The sequence below is a fragment of the Myxocyprinus asiaticus genome, chromosome 9 (assembly GCF_019703515.2).
Source record: "Myxocyprinus asiaticus isolate MX2 ecotype Aquarium Trade chromosome 9, UBuf_Myxa_2, whole genome shotgun sequence".
Taxonomy (NCBI): domain Eukaryota; kingdom Metazoa; phylum Chordata; class Actinopteri; order Cypriniformes; family Catostomidae; genus Myxocyprinus; species Myxocyprinus asiaticus.
In genome coordinates, this window is record NC_059352.1 from 11,831,166 (window position 1) to 11,852,341 (window position 21,176).

The 21,176-nt window shown below is 40.6% G+C and overlaps 1 protein-coding gene across 9 annotated transcripts in view; it reads right to left on the minus strand.

Annotated features, from left to right (window-relative positions):
* The window catches only part of LOC127446535 (neural cell adhesion molecule L1-like protein), a 136,300-nt gene that overhangs the window by 38,410 nt on the left and 76,714 nt on the right, over nt 1–21,176 (minus strand). For 7 of the 9 annotated variants that reach the window (XM_051707521.1, XM_051707522.1, XM_051707523.1 and 4 more), the window contains 10 exons: nt 16,797–16,985; nt 11,177–11,194; nt 10,180–10,288; nt 8,430–8,620; nt 7,788–7,910; nt 7,090–7,260; nt 5,063–5,107; nt 4,566–4,677; nt 3,586–3,767; nt 1,435–1,566 (listed from right to left, as the gene is read on the minus strand). In XM_051707521.1, the coding sequence (XP_051563481.1) occupies nt 1,435–1,566; nt 3,586–3,767; nt 4,566–4,677; nt 5,063–5,107; nt 7,090–7,260; nt 7,788–7,910; nt 8,430–8,620; nt 10,180–10,288; nt 11,177–11,194; nt 16,797–16,896 (1,183 nt within the window). In that variant the 5' untranslated portion in view covers nt 16,897–16,985. The remainder of the gene's footprint in view (nt 1–1,434; nt 1,567–3,585; nt 3,768–4,565; nt 4,678–5,062; nt 5,108–7,089; nt 7,261–7,787; nt 7,911–8,429; nt 8,621–10,179; nt 10,289–11,176; nt 11,195–16,796; nt 16,986–21,176) is intronic. The other 2 variants (XM_051707525.1, XM_051707526.1) reach the window with 2 other exon arrangements.

A 21,176-nucleotide genomic window follows, 5' to 3' on the forward strand; every position in this document is an offset into this window, starting at 1 on the left:
CTTGAGGAAGAACACTTTTGTTTGAATTTGGAAAAAAAAAAAAAATTTCAAATTGCAATCTCTTCCCGTGATGTACAGGAATATTTTAGATATAAAATCGGTGATTAAATGGCTAATGTTTCCTCACTGAAATGAGATTCTTTTCTATTAAGTCAGTTCTATATTATGGATCATTGGATGCACCACCTGTTCTTAAAAGGGTCTTTAAAAGTCTTAAATTTGATTACAAAAATAAATATAAAACAAATAATAATCATAATAATAATAATAAAAACATTTTCAGCAACTCTGATTAAGCAAAACAAGCCCATCAACCACTTGTTGTAGCCTAGTTCCTGAAAGGGGTGGTGGAAAATAAGTGACAGATGAACTGGGAGAAGGCTCGACTGGACCAACTAGTTAAGACAGTCTTTGAAGCGAATTAAACATTGCTGCATTCAAACCACCTCAAACGAACTATAAACTTTTGCCCTATACTTACAGTGATTTTTTTGGGATGTTTTTAATATTAAATTTAAAGATACTGTGTGTTTGAAAAAAAGACTGTTTCAGCAGCTTTTTCATACTTATAAATAACAACTACTTAGCAGCAGTGCAAACAACATTTAAACAAAATGAACAAGTCTTACTTTGTCTATATTATTCTCAAACTTTTCGCGTTTCATGTTCAAAGGGTTTGGCTAATCAAACTTTTGCCCTATAAACAGATTTACATGAAAATCTACTCACAAGTTTTGGAAAATCAAGCGCAGAACTTGAAAACAAAAGCAAAGAAAAATACAGCATAAGTGTACAAAAAAAAAAAAAAAAATGAAAATATGAGCAAAATTGTCAGAGAGCGCAAAAAACAAGGAAAGCATGATTTTGTTGCAATTCTGATGACTTTGCTTTAATTTTTTATTGTTTTTTTGCAGCATATTTTAAATGTGTTTATATATTTTTGATTCATGATTGTTATATTTTGATCTGCAATTTTTATTTATTTTTGTACTTATTCTTTTTTTATCTGCGCTTATTATTTTTTGATTCACGCTTGTTATTTTTATTCATGCTGATTATTTTTGGATCCATGACCGCAATACATTTGGCGGGATTTTGATCCCATACACTGCAACGGTCGTGATATGATGTCACACCTCTACACACAGAGGTTTGTGCCGTGTGGGCGGTTCGCAGCTGTTCATCCTGAATAGCGCAGACTGTTTGCGTCATAGAGCAGCGAAAAAAGTCACCTGCCTGTCAGTGTTGTCAAAAGTGCTTTGCACAACAGGGGTGGCCAAGCTTCAATCAGGGGTGGCACTTGCCCCTGGGTTAATTTATATTGCATGTTAACTTTATTGTACATACACTTTAGATCTGTTAGGCATTATATTTTAGTGAAGGCAAACCAAACATTTTTTAAATCATTTTGGCATGGGGAATGAGAGTGTATACCATTTAGGGGTTGGCCGTTGACTCTCCATGTCACAGTAGGTTGAGGATTTCCCTTCACAACACACCTGATCACCACATCAGCTCCAATCGTACCCAACTGACTCTGAGGTTCTATTTCCCATTCAGGAGGTTCTACACATTAAATATAATCAGGTCAGACCACAATACATATGAGTGTGTAAAAGTTAGTGTATGTACGGAAGTTATACCATGACCCCTGATCTTTATTTATTTGTATTTTTTTATTTTCTTGGCTAAAAAAAGAGAAACTATTAATGATATACTGTATATTGAAAAAAAATCACTATATATAACACTGAAAAAATATAAACATTGTGTATGTGTATATAATATATATTGAAAATATACAGATTATATATATATATATATGTACAGTGCTTCCGGAAAGTATTCACAGCGCTTCACTTTTTCCACATTTTGTTATGTTACAGCCTTATTTCAAAATGGATTAAATTCATTATTTTCCTCAAAATTCTACAAACAATACCCCATAATGACAATGTGAAAGAAGTTTGTTTGAAATCTTTGCAAATTTATAAAAAAAAATAAAAATAAAAATAAAAAATCACATGTACAGAAGTATTCACAGCCTTTGCCATGACACTCAAAATTGAGCTCAGGTGCATCCTGTTTCCACTGATCATCCTTGAGATGTTTCTACAACTTGATTGGAGTCCACCTGTGGTAAATTCACCTGTGGTAAATTCAGTTGATTGGACATGATTTGGAAAGCCACACACCTGTCTATGTAAGGTCCCACAGTTAACAGTGCATGTCAGAGCACAAACCAAGCCATGAAGTCCAAGGAATTGTCTGTAGACCTCCGAGACAGGGTTGTATTGAGGCTCAGATCTGGGGAAGGGTATAGAAAAATTTCTGAAGCATTGACGGTCCCAGTGAGCACAGTGGCCTCCATCATCCGTAAATGGAAGAAGTTTGGAACCACCAGGACTCTTCCTAGAGCTGGCCGCCTGGCCAAACTGAGCGATCGGGGGAGGAGGGCCTTAGTCAGGGAGGTGACCAAGAACCCTATGGTCACTCTGACAGAGCTCCAGCATTTCTCTGTGGAGAGAGGAGAACCTTCCAGAAGAACAACCATCTCTGCAGCACTCCACCAATCAGGCCTGTATGGTAGAGTGACCAGATGGAAGCCACTCCTCAGTAAAAGGCACATGACAGCACGCCTGGAGTTTGCCAAAAGGCACCTGAAGGTCTCCCAGACCATGAGAAACAAAGATTCTCAGACTGGGGTGAAGGTTCATCTTCCAACAGGACAACGACCCTAAGCACACAGCTAAGATAACAAAGGAGTGGCTACGGGACAACTCTGTGAATGTCCTTGAATGGCTCAGCCAGAGCCCAGACTTGAACCCGATTGAACATCTCTGGAGAGATCTGAAAATGGCTGTGCACCGACGCTCCCCATCCAACCTGATGGAGCTTGAGAGGTCCTGCAAAGAAGAATGGGAGAAACTGCCCAAAAATAGGTGTGCCAAGCTTGTAGCATCATACTCAAAAAGACTTGAGGCTGTAATTGGTGACAAAGGTGCTTCAACAAAATATTGAGCAAAGGCTGTGAATACTTATGTACATGTGGTTTTTTTTTTTTTTTTTTTTTTTTTTTTTATAAATTTGCAAAGATTTTAAACTTCTTTCACGTTGTCATTATGGGGTATTGTTTGTAGAATTTTGAGGAAAATAATGAATTTAATCAATTTTGGAATAAGGCTTTAACAACAAAATGTGGAAAAAGTGAAACGCTGTGAATACTTTCCGGATGCACTGTATAACCGTTCTCAACAACTTAATTTTAGTTAGGAACAATAATCTGTTGAGGTTATAACATTATGAAAGCAACAGACTGAGAATGGTCATTGTGTTGTTAGAGGATATAAGGTATTCTCAAAAAAAAAAAATGTGACAATAGTTTTCTATATAGTACTGCAAGCATTTGTTGTCACTGGACAGAAGATGGCGCTGTTTTATCATTAAAAGCGACTTGAAGTTGCAGCACTTTAAAAACAAGCATTAAGAGGGCCTACTCTCAAAATGAAATTGAAACCATTTATAAAACACTGGAAGTTTTACTGAGGTTATAGTATAAGCTCACTTTGATGAAATGTGACTCACCCTCTACTGTAACATGAAAGTAATGCACCACTTCTCCATAGGGATTATTGGCTTTGCACATATATTTCCCCTCATCCTCTTCATTTACCATCTCTATTGTGAGCAACTTCCCATGACTTTCGACTATATTCCTTTCTGGAAGATTATGGCCCATTTTAAACCACTCCACCTTTGGTGTTGGACTGAAGGGGTGAAGGCCAAAGATGAACAATCAAAACATTTAGCTGATTGAAATCTGAAAACTTGTTAATAATCAATGTTTCATATGCATAAATCAAATATCTCAATTACTTTTTAATAAATAACAATCTACAGTGGTCCAAAAAAGTTTTGGGACACTTTTCCCGCTCAATGTATGAATAAAACTGCAATGCGTAACAAAACATCAAACCAAGTGGAACGATAGCGCAAGCACACTTTTCATGCAAAGTTTGTTAGATTTTAAATTATAACAACAAATACAGATAGTGTTCAAAATTAAGGCAAAGAGTATTTGGACACTTTTTGGTTTTTAAATATTAGTGGAACATGTCCATATTTAATGTGATCAGCTAGACCTGAGGTTACTTTGCTAGGGCAGTGGTTCCCAAACTTTTTTAAACTACGGCACCCCTTTATGTTTTTTTTTTTTTTTTTTTTTTTTTATTTATTTATTTATTAATATACTGTTTGTTAGTATAAATATTAACAATTAATTATTGCTGTTTGATTAGTAATAGCAATAGGCCTGTAACAGACAACAACAGGCCTGTTTGCAGATGCCACTTGGTTTGATACCCTGTTATCTAATGCAACAACCTTTACACATTTAAGTGTGACTTAAGTGTCCAAATACTTTTTGGGGCCACTGTACATTATACTGTTTTATATACTGTAATTTAAAAAGCTTTATAAGTGGTATATTTGAAATTGATGCCATGCTACTAATTTGTATTGCAAAACAACCGAATTAATAAAATGAATCAGAAGATGAAACTTACAAGCCCTCTGCAATACATTCCAACTGAAGATCTTCTCCTTTCACCAAATATGTGTGCGACTCTGTTCCTTTGGGAGCCAATAGAACAGGCTTCCTCTCCAAGAGAGAGTTTGCTTTAGAACAATGAGAATACGATATAACTTATAGTCTAAATATCTAGTGCATGATAAATATTTAAAAGCATATGATTGTTTAAGGTATCTGGCATGCTTCAGTTGTGAGTTACGCCAGTGCAACTGCATGTTGACTTAGTGAAAACTGTTGAATGATTTAAAGGCTTTCAAAAATGATATCCAATATAGAAATTAGTAATGGATGAACTCATAAATTATTTTCTTTCTGTCACTTCTAAACCCATCAGTTGATTAAAGAAAATTCGGACATTTAAGATTTGCAAAAGTTTGATGGTGACATGGGATGGGATAATTAATCAGCACTAATAAAAACAAACAGAGCTGCTCTGCACCCATGAAAGCATCTCTAATGAACGTCACTCACCATAACCTGTGCCGCTACCAGAGCCTGAGTCCTTCATTAACTTGTCTTGGATGAAGAGATGGAGACAAATAAAAATGTGCAGCAATGCAAAAATAACCAAAACAATAGATATGGAAATGACATTCAATGGTAATACAGGCAGTATTAAGAAAGCATAAGAAGTATCGATAATCTGCCAAGCTGATTTGCTGAGGTCTAGCAAGCACTTGGAGATTGACTTCATGAAACACTTGAGAGATGTTTTAGATATGCAGGAACAGTTTGTTTGAAATCTATTTAAAGGGATAGTTTACAGAAAAAAAGAAAAAAAAAATTAAGATTCTGTCATCATTTACTCACTCTCACATTGTTCTAAAGCTGTATGACTTTCTCCCTCCCATGGGACATTTAAGGGAGTATTCACCTTATTCAGCCCCGCCCCTTTTCAGTGTGCCATGCTTCCGTGTTTTGTCTCTTAGCTTCCGGATTGTATTGAAGCTACTGAGAAGAGTCGATCAAAACGGATTACGTGTGGAAGCACAGAAAGTATTCTTCACCAAAAGTTTATGGTGTGAGTCTGCACCATCCCTCTACTATGTGAAAATGCTCATGAGGTGTTTTGTTGTCACTGTAAATGTTCGTGTAAATGTAAATGGCAGATCACATTCAGACAGCTATGACACACTGCACTTTTTCATGGTACAAGCGTTTAATTGTTATACGTGTAATTCTGCTAAATTTTTTATGTTTTAATTTGTGTTAAAATGTGTAGATGACATGAAATTTCAAACAGTGACAACTCGTATTATTTCACATGCAAGTTCACAACATTAAAGGAAATTACATTTGTACTTTTTAAAATTAATTTGTCACCTCACATTTTTAAAAGGCTTAAATGTGATTAAAATGGTTGTTAACGGAATCCAAAATATAATGTACACTGCCATGTGTATAAGTGTGTGTATGAATATAGTCCACCGCTTCCCACATCCTGGTTTACACTCAAAAAATCTGCTCACCTTAACTATAACGCGATGGGTGAATGATATGAGAAAATGGCCACAGGTGTCATACAGAGATATCTTCAATGACTTTGTGTTGTCTCTTGGAGTTTCTTGAGCACAGAGGCATTTCAGTACGTCCACAGTGTGAAGGTAAGATTTTGTGGATTTATGAATGAGAAGTACTATTGTTTTAAAATCTTCCCACTCTGCTTCCAGTTGTTATGACATCCCCTGGACACTCTACTAACTCTACAAAAACTTTTGGCAACTCTACAACCTGTAAATCCACTTCACTAGCTAATTACACTTTGAAATCATCAGAAACTATCAGAAACACCAGACTGGAAGATCAAAGACAAAATTTTATAAAATGAAAGTTAATGGGGAATGTCAAGCTCCAAAATGTCATCATAAAGGTGGTTCAGCCAACTTGTGCGCTGCATTCCAAGTCTTCTTAAGCTATACAATAGCTGAATGTGAGCAGAACACTGAAATTTCAGTTTCAAAATCTCGAAATTTCCCCTCTGTCATAGCTCTCAAACCAAATATGGCTGCATTAGATGTGATGAATCAGGTTTGTTGTCAATAATGTTTGGTGTCACCTTGATGTCAATGAACCATTTCTGAAGTCCACACAAGTTGTTGGGGGAGATTGATAGGGGAGGATTAACTGTGAATAGTGACTTTGGTCTGCTACTCAAACAAAACATATGGCTTTAGAAGACTTGAAATATAGCAGTAAGTTGTATGGACCACTTTTATGGTGCTTTTTTTTTTTTTTTGACAGACCCAGTCCCCATTCTCTTTCATAATATTGAAAAAAACGCCCAGGATATTCTCCAAAAAAAAAAAAAAAAAAAAAAAAAATTCCAATTTGTGTTTCATAGAAGTAAGACAGTCCAGTGGGTTTGGAACAACATGAGGGTGAGTAAATAATGACAAAAAATTTTGGGTGTACTATTCCTTTAAGATAATGTCATGTTAAGGAATGATAATTTTCACCATTATGCAATTAAACCCTTATAAGGTAGCATTTTTACGTACTGCTTTTGACAATGACAGACATGGCAGTTTTCTGGACGATGGTTCGTATACGTGGAAAGGCAGCAAAGCAGCAGTAGTCTCTGCGACTGTCAGTCTCAATGGCGTTGGAAAAGTACAGATTCCCGTTCAGACCCACGGATACTCTCTCATCCTGCTCGATGTGCTGTAGACCTGTGACGTTTCACAGAAATGGACAAAAGAGTCACTGACCATTTAAAGAAGATAAAAATAGTTGTATCTCATAAAAATAAGAATATTTAGGGTAATAATATGAAAATTTAAAAAATAATAAAGATAAATGTAACATATAAATGGGACAGTTCACTTAATGAGTTAGTTCTCCTGATAACGAAGTTCTGTCATTATTTACTCACTCTCATTTTGTTCAAAACCCTGTATGACTTTCTTCCATGAAACACAAAATGAGATGTCACTTTTCACTTCATTGCATCTTTTTTCCCATACAATGAAAGTGAATGGTGACTGAGGCTGTCATTCTGCCTGACATCTCCTTTTGTGTTCTATCTATTTTTTTTTTTTTTTTTTTGGGAGATCCGTCCCTTTAATTCTTATAATAAGTAGTACAATTTTAACACTTCTTTAAGATTATTTAACAATAGACTCATGCAGCTAAACTTTTGACTATTGGCTTGAAGCACAGACTAATTTAGCCCAAATTCCTACTAACTTTAACTCACCTATTGTCATCCAGTAGATTTGCAGTGGGGGGATTCCTTTCGGTGGATTGCATTCCAAAATTACTGACTGACCTTCCATAACCTCAATTGGATCAATGATCTCTTTAGGGAACTTTGGAACATCTACACAGAATAACAAGCAAAAAAAGTGAGGGCATGAATCAATTAAGTCACCATTAGATGGCAGTAAAAGATTTTCCCATAAGGCATTCCATTATGCGATCCCAAATTTCATCCAAAAACTTGCCATTACCGCATAACTTTGCAGCTGCTGTACTACTGTACATATCAATTGAATGAGTGATTGAAAAAGGGGCCTTGTTTGGTAACGGATGCCTTGTTGCCCTGGTTACATCTTTGAAGATTTATGTGGTGTATTTCAGAGCACAATGAGAAATGTTATGTCGAAAATGATGGAGGAAAAGGAGAAAACTCATTTTTCACTGGCCCTGTCCTCAAGCTCCTTACAGACTCTGAGATGAAAGGGAAAGAAAAGCTCCAGGGTTCTCCTGACTTTGTGGCGGGCAAGTAAAATGGATATCTCAATAAAGACCAGAGCGGTCGTTTCATTGGATGGTGGTCTCTAAATCACCTTGAAAGAATCGTTATGAAACATACAGCACAAAGTTACACATTACTCACTGGGGACAATAAATTCTATCTCCTCTGACATGGCTGTTCCTAACTTGTTGGTAGCAAAGCAGCGGTAATTTCCCTGGAATTCGGTGAGATTTCCGTTTTTTGGAATGACGAACGTTCCGGACTCATCTAATGTTATCAATCTGGGATCCTGATAGGGATCAAAGTCTTGCCCGTTCTTTGTCCACCTGAATCTGAGAAAACAGAGAAAATTGGTGCTTAGTTGCAATAACATTAAATTCATCCTTGAAATGTGATGAAAACCAAAAACATGATGCAAAGATGATGTTCAGGTTTTCAAATGTCATGCTTAAAATTACATCAAATACACCTTTAAAGATTAGAAATGTGCTTTGATATGCTGGCGGGATGTTTCTGATGTGATTTTTGCATATATTGTGAGCTGTTAATGATCTAGCTACCCTGCTGAAAAGAATTTTCATGCTGGTCCAGGCTGGTTTATGTTGGTTAGTGTTAGTTTGGTGCTGACTAGAGGTGTCACGACCATTCAATGTACCATTCACTTTCACTGCATGGAAAAGAATGCAATGAAAGTGAATGGTGACTGTGACTTCCACGATGCCTTACATTTCCTTTTTTGTTACATAAAAGAAAGAAAGTCATACAAGTTTGGAATAGCATGAGAATTAGTAAATGGTGACAGAATTTGCATTTTTGGATAATCTGTCCCTTTAAAGAAGAAGTTTTATTTATATAGCGCCTTTCCCAAAGCTCAAGGTCGCTTTACAATAAGCACATTTCAGAAATACATTTCATAACATGATAAACGATACAAGATATATATATATATATATATAAAGGGTTACTGAAAGTGTACTGCAAATAGGTATGTTTTCAGCTGGGTCTTGAAAGTGGATAAAGAGGAAATATTACGAAGAGTAAGGGGTAATGCATTCCATAGCTTAGGAGCAACAACACAGAATGACCTTTCACCTTAAGTGGACAATCGAGATCTAGGAACAGACAAAAGGCCTAGTACAGAAGATCTAAGAGATCGAGTAGGCAAATAACATTGAAGTAGATCAGACAGATAAACCGGAGCTAGTCCGTTTAAAGCCTTAAATGTTAAGAGGAGTATCTTAAATTGAATACGGGATGCAACAGTTAGTCAGTGAAGATCATGCAGAAGAGGGGTGATGCAGGCAGAGCGCCTTGTGAAGGTGATGACTCTTGCAGCTGCATTTTGGACATACTGTAGTCTAGCAATGTTTTTTGGGGGGTAAGCCGACAAATAGTGCATAAGAATAATCAAGGTGTGATGTGATCAGAGCATGTACAAAGATTTCAGCATCAGCCAGAGTGAGTGAAGATCGGAGTCATGCAATATTCCGTAAGTGGAAGAAATTGTTTTTAACCACAGCAGAGGAAATATGAGAATCAAAAGAGAGAGTGGAGTCAAATAAAAAAACACGATTACGGACAGAAGGGGAGGGCATAACATGAACTCCATCAATATCAAAGCACAGGCCCATTCTTTTTACTTGAGCAGTGGAGCCAATTAATAATATTTCAGTTTTGTTGTTATTGAGTTTAAGAAAGTTCAGGGACCGTGATAAATCTGGTGGGGACGCCAGTACACAAGCATCCCGTATTGGGAATTTCATCCAAAACACAACATATGCAAGTTACCACCTATGCTGCTTTTTTAATCAGGGAAGTTTCTGTCTTTCCCTGTGTTTGTGTGTGTGAGTGAGAGTGTGTGTGTGTGTGTGTGTGTGTGTGTACTGCTCACTCTGGTACAGGGTTTCCTGTGGCTTCACACTTCATGGGGAAGCTCTCTTCGAAAGGGAAGGCGATCAGGGAGGCAGGAGAGTGCTCTGTAATTGTGGGCAGCTGCTCCACTAGATGAAGAAACATCCGCAAAATAAGCACTCAGTAGAATGTAGAGGAATAAATGATTTACAAATGCAGGTTGCATGCAGCAAATGGTGAAGTGAGATTACTTATTGCACCATAGGCTTTAGTTAATTCGTAATGGTTTTTCCCACAATCAAGTCAACTGTTTTGATCAATGCATACAAAACTAAAGGTAAACAAAATGTTTGTTGGAGAACATAATTATATATTGAATCATTGATCTAGCTGTTTCCCAAAGATTATGTAATAGGTGAGGTGTTATCAGGTGGTAGTTAATGATCTCTTCAAAAAATGTCAATGAGAGTTTGTTTGTTGTTTAGAACTGGAGACTAATGGCTAATCCAAAAAACTGGATATGCATGATCAAATGCATGATGGAGTGGTGTTATGGGTTGCAAATTAACAGAAGTGGTTTGTTGGCTCTGTTGTTGGATGGGACTGCCATGGCACAAGTCCAAAAATCTATGGTTGTACCGTGGTACTTTTTTGTAAGTGATATATCAAAGTACCATGGTAATACCATATAACCATCGTTCCACCAAAATCGTTGTTATAATCATGATAATTACGTAGATTGTAATGTTGATGAATGTCTTATCTCCTTTTGCAATTACATTAGAAAAATATAAATTGGTCTAAAATTTAAGACCAAAATCAACCCCCACAAAGCAGAACAAAGGCGAAATCCAGTATCAGTGATGGTAAATATCACCAACAAAAGAGCACATTTCTGTATATGAGCAAGATTTCCATAAGAAATTGATGGTTAATGGATGATAATGACCTCTGTATTGATGATCATGTGAGCAAACACTCTATATTGTAGGATGGAAGTTACTAATTCTATGCATGGATTGGCTTTATAAACTTACTGTTCATGCGTGCTAAAACTAACAAATCCACCGCAGCAGGGAAACACAGAGAAACAAATGTGCAGGGATTTGTTAAAATCAAAACAGAAAGCTTAAAATAGATATGACTGAAGTGCAATAAATAATTTATTGTCAACACATTTAAATCCAGGTCCACGGTTCACTATAATAATAATAATAATAATAATAATAATAATAATAATAATAATAATAATAAGTAGAACAGAATAAATTAAGTACAGCATTTCATTCCAACATGATATCTGTCAAGCCCTAGAGATTTTTGTAAATAATTTAACTGCAATAAAATGAACTTTCTTATCTGGTTGCCATGGAAATGGTGAAATACATAGCCCTAGCAATAAATGCTACCTGCTTTCAGCATGAGTGAACCTGTATACAAATTCCCAGTTTCAAACAGATGGTTGCAAGAACAGTGTGCTCCCTGTTCTTCCTGAGAGCGTGGAAAAAAGGCCAAACTGTGCACTTGACAAACAATTGAGGAAAGCCATGAGAACACTACCAGTAAACAGAGTAGGGATGGGTTAGGATGGTCATCTGGATGTACACCAACCGACTACTCGTTTCTTCTCATTTTTGTTGCGTTAATATTTTCCCATCTGGTGCTTTAAAGGTGATGAATTTAGAGAGACAAATTGGTTTTGCTGAAACTATCGGCATGCTGAAACTGAGCATGTTTTACATGCACGATCTTATAATGATTATGCTTAGTAAGCTGACAACATGTAAGGTCATGTAAACGCCTTAACCTTGTGTGACCATGCATACACATGCGTGGACTTTGTATTTTGGCTTCGCTGTATGCAATGCGTAATTTAAATTCATTTAAACCGACTGATCACAGAAGATTCTGGGCTATCAGTAAAAGGTTAAACTTTCAACGTATGGAGTCATGTAACAAAACAAAATGGTGCCGACCACAGCGGAGTCTGTCTTTGGGAGAAACACCAAAAAGCTATATCTGGTAAGAAAACTAATAAAGTTTTCACATTGAAATCATTGAGTGAAAAGATAAGAGTCTCTAGTTTCATCCGATGTGCCATTTTTAAAATTTGAGCGATTTATCGCAAAACGTCACGCTACTAAACACAATGTACTCTAATGTGTACTTAAGCTAATTTTTTCCTTAGAAATCCTATATTTATATCGGCTTATTCAATGTGCGCAAGTGTTGTGTGCATGCCTGTATCAGTTTTGAGATCAAACCAATGACATCAAAGAACAACCCAATGATTTCAAATTTCATGTAAACGCGGTTCCCTATCTGTCACTCACTCGACGTTGTGTTGATGTAGTGACACTAGGGGTCACTCTTGGGAGCCCCAAACACCTCTGCTTTTTTTGAAAAAAGGCCAATGAGAATTGGCGAGTGGAATTTGCATGCCACTCCCCCGGACATACGGGTATAAAAGGAGCTGATATGCAACCACTCATTCAGATTTTCTCTTCGGAGCCGAGCGGTCATATTCAGTGCACTGAATTCAATTCCTTCCAAAGACGCACCTCAAAACTGCTGGATTTACAGTGCATTTCAGCAGCTTCTCCCCCTCTGCACCTGTGGAGTGCAGATAACGCCCCTGGGCACTTCGGCAGAGTGAAAATAAGAGAGTATATTCTAAAACAGTATATTTTCATTCACAAAAAGAGCAACACACATGGAACGTCTTTTTAAAGATGTCTTTCCGTTTGTGTGTTATTCCTGGTTGCGGTCATTATCTCTCCGCTTCTGATGGCCACGATCACTGTCTTATGTGTCTGGGCACTGCCCACGCGGAGACATTGTTCGTGGATGAGTCATGTCCTCATTGCGAGAACATGACCATGGCAACATTGTGGTCGCGGCTTGCTCTCGTAAGAAAGCAAGCCACCCCAGCGGTTCCCCGCACCGGTCCTTCTATCTACAGGTTTGAGGCCACATCGGTTAGCACTGGGGATGATTTGGGGACATCAATGGGACCACCTCCACTGGGTATCCCCCCACGGACCTCCCATTCCCCAGCAGGCTCACTTGCCCCAGTCGGGCTCTCGCACGAGACCACCGGCTCATCTCAGTGCGAGTTCACCTTCTCGTTTGGAGCTCGGGAAGATGATGCGTTATCGAGCGCAGCATAGAAGAGCAGGCTCATCCAGCCTGACGCAGAGGCTTTGGCTGAGCTTCCTCCTTTGGGAACGGTGACCCAGTCTCAGGCCAACGCGGAAATGATGGACATGCTTTCCCAGGTGGCCGCGAGCGTTGGGCTAGAGTGGAACCCTACACTCTCCCCTGAACCCTCGCGGCTTGACGATTGTTCCTGGGCTCGGGGCATCGCCCACGGCCATGGCCCGCCCCCGTTCCTTTCTTCCTGGAAGAGCATGAGGAGTTGACAAGATTGTGGGAGGCACCTTTTACTGCCCGGTCCTGGTCTTTCAGCTTCCCCGCTCGCACTACCCTCGATGGTGAGCAGCCAGGGGGTATTCGGTGATCCCTCAGGGAAAGGGTTCTACAGCCTTCGTACCGAAGAAAGGCGGTGGGTTGCGACCAATCCTGGGCCTGCGAGTACTGAACCGGGCTTTGCACAGACTCCCGTCCAAGATGCTGATGCAAAAACGCATTCTAGCAAGCATCCGGCATCAAGATTGGTTCGTGGCAGTAGACCTGAAGGACGCGTACTTCCACATCTCGGTCTTACCTCGACACAGACCCTTCCTGCGGTTTGCCTTCGAAGGCCAGGCGTACCAGTACAAGGTCCTCCCCTTCGGCCTGTCCTTGTCCCCTCGCGTCTTCGCGAAGGTCGCAGAGGCAGCCCTTCCCCCACTAAGGGAAGTGGGCGTCCGCATCCTCAACTATCTCAATGATTTGCTAATCCTAGCTCACTCTCGAGAGTTACTGTGCGCACACAGGGACCTCGTGCTCCAGCACCTCAGCCGACTGGGGCTTCGGGTCAACTGGGAAAAGAGCAAGCTCTCCCCGGTTCAGAGAATTTCTTTTCTCGGTTTGGAGTTGGACTCAGTTTCGATGACAGCGCACCTCACGAACGAGCGCGCACAGTTGGTGCTGAACTGTCTGAAGGCATTCAGATGGAGGACAGCGGTTCCACTGAAACTTTTTCAGAGGCTCCTGGGGCATATGACATCCTCAGCGGCGGCCACACCACTCAGGTTGATGCATATGAGACCACTTCAGCACTGGCTTCAGACTCGAGTCCCGAGATGGGCATGGCACCACGGGACACATCGTGTGACCATCATGCCGATCTGTCGCCGCCTCTTCCGCCCTTGGACCGACCTTGCATTTCTATGGGCAGGAGTTCCTTTAGAGAAGGTCTCCAACACGTCGTGGTTACAACAGATGCCTCCAAGACGGGCTGGGGCGCCGAATGCAACGGGCACACAGCCGCTGGCTCCTGGACTGGCCCGCAGCTGCGTTGGCACATCAACTGCATAGAGTTGTTGGCAGTACTGCTCACCCTGCAGACGGACAACACAGTGACGGTAGAGTACATCAACCGTCAAGGTGGTCTACGCTCCCGTTGCATGTCACAACTCACCCGCCATCTCCTCCTCTGGAGTCAGCAGTGCCTCAAGTCGCTATGAGCCACTCACATCCCGGGCGACCTCAACACTGCAGCAGATGCGCTGTCACGTCAGGTTACCCTCAGGGGAGAGCAGAGACTCCACCCTCAGGTGGTCCAGCTGATTGGAGTCGATTCAGTCAAGCACAGGTAGACCTGTTTGCTTCCTGGGAATCCTCCCACTGCCCGCTTTGGTATGCCCTGACCGAGGCACCCCTTGGTATAGTTTCACTGGCACACAGCTGGCCCCCTGGACTACGCAAATACGTTTCCCCCAGTGAGCCTACTTGCACAGACCCTGTGCAAGGTCAGGGAGGATGAGGAGCAGATCGTCCTAGTAGCACCCTACTGGCCCACCCAGATGTGGTTCTCGGATCTCACGCTCCTCACGACAGCCCCCCGGCAAATTCCCCTGAGGAAGGATCTTCTTTCTCAGGAACGGGGCACCATCTGGCACCCGCAACCAATCTCCACGTCTTGCCCCTGGACGGGACACGGAAGACCTAAGTGGCCTACCACCCACGGTGGTAGACACGATCACTCAGGCTAGGGCTCCCTCTACGAGGTGCCTGTATGCCTTGAAGTGGTGTATGTTCACTAAGTGGTGTTCTTCCTGACACGAAGACCCCAGAGATGCGCAGTCAGATTGGTGCTTTCCTTCCTGCAGGAGAGGCTGGAGGGGTGGCTGTCCCCTTCCACCTTGAAGGTGTATGTAGCCACTATTTCGGCTCATCACGATGCAGTAGATGGTAAGTACTCCCTTTGAGCCCTTGGAGTCTGCTGAGCTTAAGGCACTAGATGTAGACATTTATGGTTCCCAGTCGGTTAACAAATTCCACTCTTTTTGGGGAGAAAAGAGAGGAAAAGAGGCCTCGGCTGGCTAGGCTGTCCCTATTGTTGGGCAGTCGACTTGTTCCTGTAGGACCGTTCGATGCTCATAAGATCATTGGGGAGGTTACGTGATGGCCTGGTGCGCTGGCTACAAGGCACAAAGCGGTCTGCACATCACACACCGCCAGTTCACGTAACACAGTTCAGATAGTTGTGGCGTTTTGTATAGGGACCTCTAGTGTCACTACATCGACACAACGTCGAGTGAGTGACAGATAGGGAACGTCATGGTTACTTTCGTAACCTCCGTTCCCTGATGGAGGGAACGAGACGTTGTGTCCCTCTTGCCACAACACTGAACTACCCGCTGAAATGGCCGGGACCTGGTCTCGGCTCCTCAGCACAAAACCTGAATGAGTGGTTGCATACCAGCTCCTTTTATACCCAAATGTCCGAGGGAGTGGCATGCAAATTCCACTTGCCAATTCTCATTGGCCTTTTTTTAAAAAAAGCAGAGGTGTTCGGGGCTCCCAAGAGTGACCCCTAGTGTCATTACATTGACACAACATCTCATTCCCTCCATCAGGGAACGGAGGTTACGAAAGTAACCATGACGTTTTCTTGCATTGTCAGATTTTTTGAATAAGTTAATATTTGGTAGCTATCAATGAACTGGCGTGCATGTTAACATGTCTCTGAGAAGTTGCATCTCCAAAATTCATCGCCTTTAAAGCACCACCACTACAGCCAAAAAAGCACAGCTTGTGTAACCAATTCATTAAATATTAAGCCACTAACTCAAACTTCAAATGGCCTGCTGTGAGCAACGTGAGGACTATGATATTTTTGTTCACTTAAAAGTTATCTACTTATATACATGCAGAGCGTTTCTTTGGCCAATGCATCACATTGCGTGTCATGAGCATTGTGTTTTAAAGACAGTTCTTTAAAAATGGGTCTCGAGTCCCCTACAGTCTGTTTCATTCTGTTGCGTTCTTTCCAACTGTTTTTGAACATAAGAATGTGTTTGTATACAGATTTTTCATTTTTGGGTGAACTATCCCTGTAAAACTGACTAGTCATTTACTTTAGACAACTCCCCAACTACTTCACTATGAAAATATGTGAGTTTGCACATAATGGCATTTAGAAGACATGTAACAAGAAGAATACTACAGAAATATAACATAGCACAGGAAGTAATTTATTCAACTTACCATCCAGTGGAATTTCTAGGGCATTCGTTTGATACGTGCAACTAATATTAAGGCAGGTGCCCAAAATGAGGGTCACACCCATTTTCCAGAACAACCACATGGCTAGGAGTTGAGCGGAGGATGACAAGAATACTGCAGTTTGCCAGGAGTCAGTGCATCTCACTCCAACACAGGCTGTGGTCTCAGCACCTGCACAAAACACAAGAAGCTCTTACTGCTACTGCCACCCACATGACAGCTGCCAATGAGAAATCAGTGCCATACACACACACCCATTTGAGTAAACAACACACAGAAAACTTCTGAGCAACCATATGCTTATGATTGGCCCACGACAGCACGGATACAAAATAACTCTGTCACCTGCACAGACACAAAGACTTGCACATTTCACTTGAATATTGCACATGCCTCCTGCTGAGTAACTAGCATCAGTTGAGTCTATCCCAAGTTGTATTTACTTGAAATGCATCTGTGAGGAATCTCCATATTAAAGCTCTCGATCACAGAGTCCCTGGAGACATAAATTGTATTTCTGTAAATTGTTTGTAGGAGTATATGTGGCAGTCACATATTTTTCCCTCTTCCCCTTCATAACGGTGAATATGAAAAATAAAATCTTAAAAAAATAAATAAAAGGGCCCTCCTGCAGTTATGGTAATGTGCAGCAGATGTAGCTGAAATTATTCAGAATTATAAATTCATGGCACTATAACAGTGACAGATTTTGATTAGCTGGATACAGTCGAGAGCACAAAACCAAAAGGCTGAGAAATCACAAAGCCTGCAGATGTTCCTAAATATTAAGCTAGAAATACAAAGCTTTGTCAAGCTAGTGTGGATGAACTTTGAGTTAAATGTCATGTTTTATGCCTTTAAAGTCTCTTTCTTGCATAGCCTCTGGGTGATGTCATGTGTGGTAAGGGTTCAGTAGTTCCTTTAACCTTTGGTAACTGGCGCCAGTAAAGCATCTAGTTGTAGACAAATAGAGTTCACGCACATTTTCATTTTAGATTCATTACAGCACTGGCCATAAAACGCAGCAGTTGATCAGAGTAACTATAATGGAGGTCACTTTCCATGGTACACTGGAAATCAGCTTTGTATTTGCACTTGCAGTTGGTGCCTGTAAGTCTATAATTCCTACTACTATGTTTTGTCTTGAAGGTGTCTTTACCCTCCCAAGATAGGGCAGCTCTGGACCTCCTCCATATTCAAAGAAAAGTGGCTTGAAGGTTTGGTGTAATGCAGCAGTTAAAGCTCAGGGCATGCAACTGGATAGTTGCTGGTTTGAACCCAGCAAAGAGCAATCCATGATCCATCACCATTGTGCCCTTGAGCAATTATCATTAGATAATTTCCTGCTTGACTTTAATTAGATAAACACACAATAAAATGGATCAGGACTTGAGTGAACAAAAGAGTATCAGAGAGTAAAGCTGACAAAGAAATATGAAGACGCAAAGCTTACAAAATAAAATGTTATCAGTCATTTTCACCGCTTTGTGAAGGCACACAATTTCCCAAAAAACAGGAATGACTCTTTGAAACATTATGAGGCCATTAATTCAGGTCTATAATTAAAGTCAAAAAGGGGATTTGGATGGTGCAAGGTAGGCTGTATGTTCAAGACTTTATTTTAGCTGTTGGAGCTAGTCACGAGAGATAACCACACTTCACTGCCCCTCCACTTTAACCCCACCAGCTGCTTTAATTGCTGCTTTTTCACCCAGACCCCATCCTCCCCTAATCTTCTCCTCTGCTTAACAAATCCAATAGGAAACACAGAGGTCAAACACCAGTAAGCGGAGAAGTAATTGAATACTTGACCAGTGTGTGAATGAGTCGATTCCCTTCGTTCCTCAGTAGGGGCTCTTGTTTTCCAATGGGCTTGAACTCCACATGCTGCATTTCACCACAATGGTATTAACTCTGTCTGAAAGCTTTTGTGATTCAGTGCTGGTTATGGTGACCCCTGAGATGACCTCTGTGATGTCACTGGAGCAGTCACAGAGAGGATGGGCTTCCACACCCCTTTACTGTCATAACGAAAGGCTTGTGGTTAAGCCACAGTACCCCTGTCAGATTTTGACATGTTGCTTGGACTGAAAGACAGTGATTGAGGCGCTACTGCTTGCCCCGAGACTGCTCTCTTGCCCACAGATGGTGGCGAGCATTAGTAGCCAGATTAGGATCAAGTGTTTTGCTTGACAGTTTGGTGTGTTTCTGCGGGCAGGATTTTACCATCCTTATCCTACACAGTGTGTCCTGGTTTTCCTTTTTTGTTTTGGCTAGTTCAACTCTCATGAACTTAAAGCCATCAGATATATTACAATTCAATTCTTGAGCACTTGTCATTGAGTTTGATCCGATACCCCCCTTCTTGTCATCTAGTGTTTAGAAGGACATTGCTTGCCAGTTTGTGGGGCTTGACCACAGGGAACTAGCATCATCATACACACATACATCACACTGCTGTGAAAAGCATATTGAGGCCCTTTTCATGAAAGAGTCTTTATTGGAATAGTCAAGCCAGACTGCTTTAAGGCCTGTGAATCAAGAGCATTTCAGTTGCAATACACTTGGCATTTACAAGCAGCTCAGCATGGGGGAGATCAACTTCACTGACTCTTGTAAGTTGATTTGTTAGGAAATTGTTTGCCAAAAACATGTGCAAATGTAAGGTATACAAATCCATTTACATTTGGCAGATGCTTTTGTCCAAAGCAACTCACAGTGCATTGTGTAAGTATCCCAAATGACGTACTATACACTGTGCACTTACACTATACACTCAGCAATCTATTGTATGAAAATAAGTGTAGTATCACCTTAAATAGAACACTAACAGTTTTTTTTTACTACACGGAAGCATTCGCTGTGTTTCAGCTGACGGAAGCTACGTTTCAAACGCACATGATGTGTTGCCACTAGATTTAGCATGTTAGCCAACACTTCTATCTCAAAAAATGTACATTCACAAAGCATGGGGTGATGGTAAAGCCTTCAACTCACATATGTAAGGTTCTTTTTTTCACAAAAGTCTCGCTAGTTGCCACATTCACCATTAATTACAATGGTATTGTAAGGCCAGCATCATGGCCAGGTAACCCCACCCCCTTTTGCTATGTAGGGCAAGCCGTGACCGCTGAGTGTGTAAAGTGTCCAACATTCCTCTCTCTGTTATTTTGGTTGAAGAAGTAAATCATCCGGGTACTCGTACCCTTCTTTACGTTGCATTTTTTGTGTGAAAAAAACACTACACTAGAAGTATGTGATTTGAGATGTGTTTCTTTGGGAATTGAACCTATGACCTTGGTATTGCTGGCACCATGCTGTGCTGATTTTTTAATTTTCCTTCCAGAATTATGAAGAGAACCACAGCAAGTCAATGTAGCAACCAATGTCATCTCCTCTGATCATTTCAATCTGCAATGTTCAAATTAACACATCTTATCCCCATAAAGTCAGCCTAAGCAGACCCTGTAAACACCGAACTAGGACTTAACTAACGACTGCGGCCTGTTCCTAATCCTTCACATTTGAATCTGATGATATTGGCTAACATTTCGACTCATGTAACAAATCTTCTGAAGAAGTCAAAACGTTAACCACATGGTTTTGGATCAAAGTTATTGTTGGAGCAGTGAGTAAGTGTGCAAGTTTTTCTTTTTTCTATAGTATTGTTTTTTTTTTTTTGTTTTTTTTTTCTTCTTACAAAGTTTGTTTTGGTGTGCGTGTGTTATTACAAACGTTGAAGATGTTAAAGCTTTCCAGCATGAACTCTGACCTATGCTAGTTCTGGCACTGCCGGGGCAAAGCCATCTGGAGCAAGAGCCAGAAGAGGAGGAGAAGGTGGAAAGTGGGGTAAGAGAATCAAGAGCAAGCTTTTCTACCCTACTGACTGATGGCATCTTTTCTTTCTCGCATTCACCTTAGCCACCATGAAGGCTCATTTAACATGGCGGATGAGCGTAAATCAGGACAGTGGAGAAAAAGGAAGCAGTTTGGCGGTGGAAGGGTGGCATGGTGTGTCTGCTTGGCTGTTCTACCAACTGTGGAGTATGAATAAAGAGGCAATCAAGAGACCATCCCTGAGGAAACCAGTCACATCCATTTTCTACACACTAGGATCCATCACCACAGAGCATGGCCATTTGTCTAATTATTACTGGCTGCATTTTAATAGATAATCAACAGCAATGCTTCCAATGCTCAAATGTGCTATAATAACAGTCTGGCAACCCAGAGAAAACCCAGAGGTTGCTCTTTCCTAGTTCATGAGATTTAATGGTATCCTTAACTTTGCTTCAGATGTTTCTCCTAAAATTCCTTTGGAGGAAATAAAAATTAGACAATTGTTAACACACAGTAAGAGTA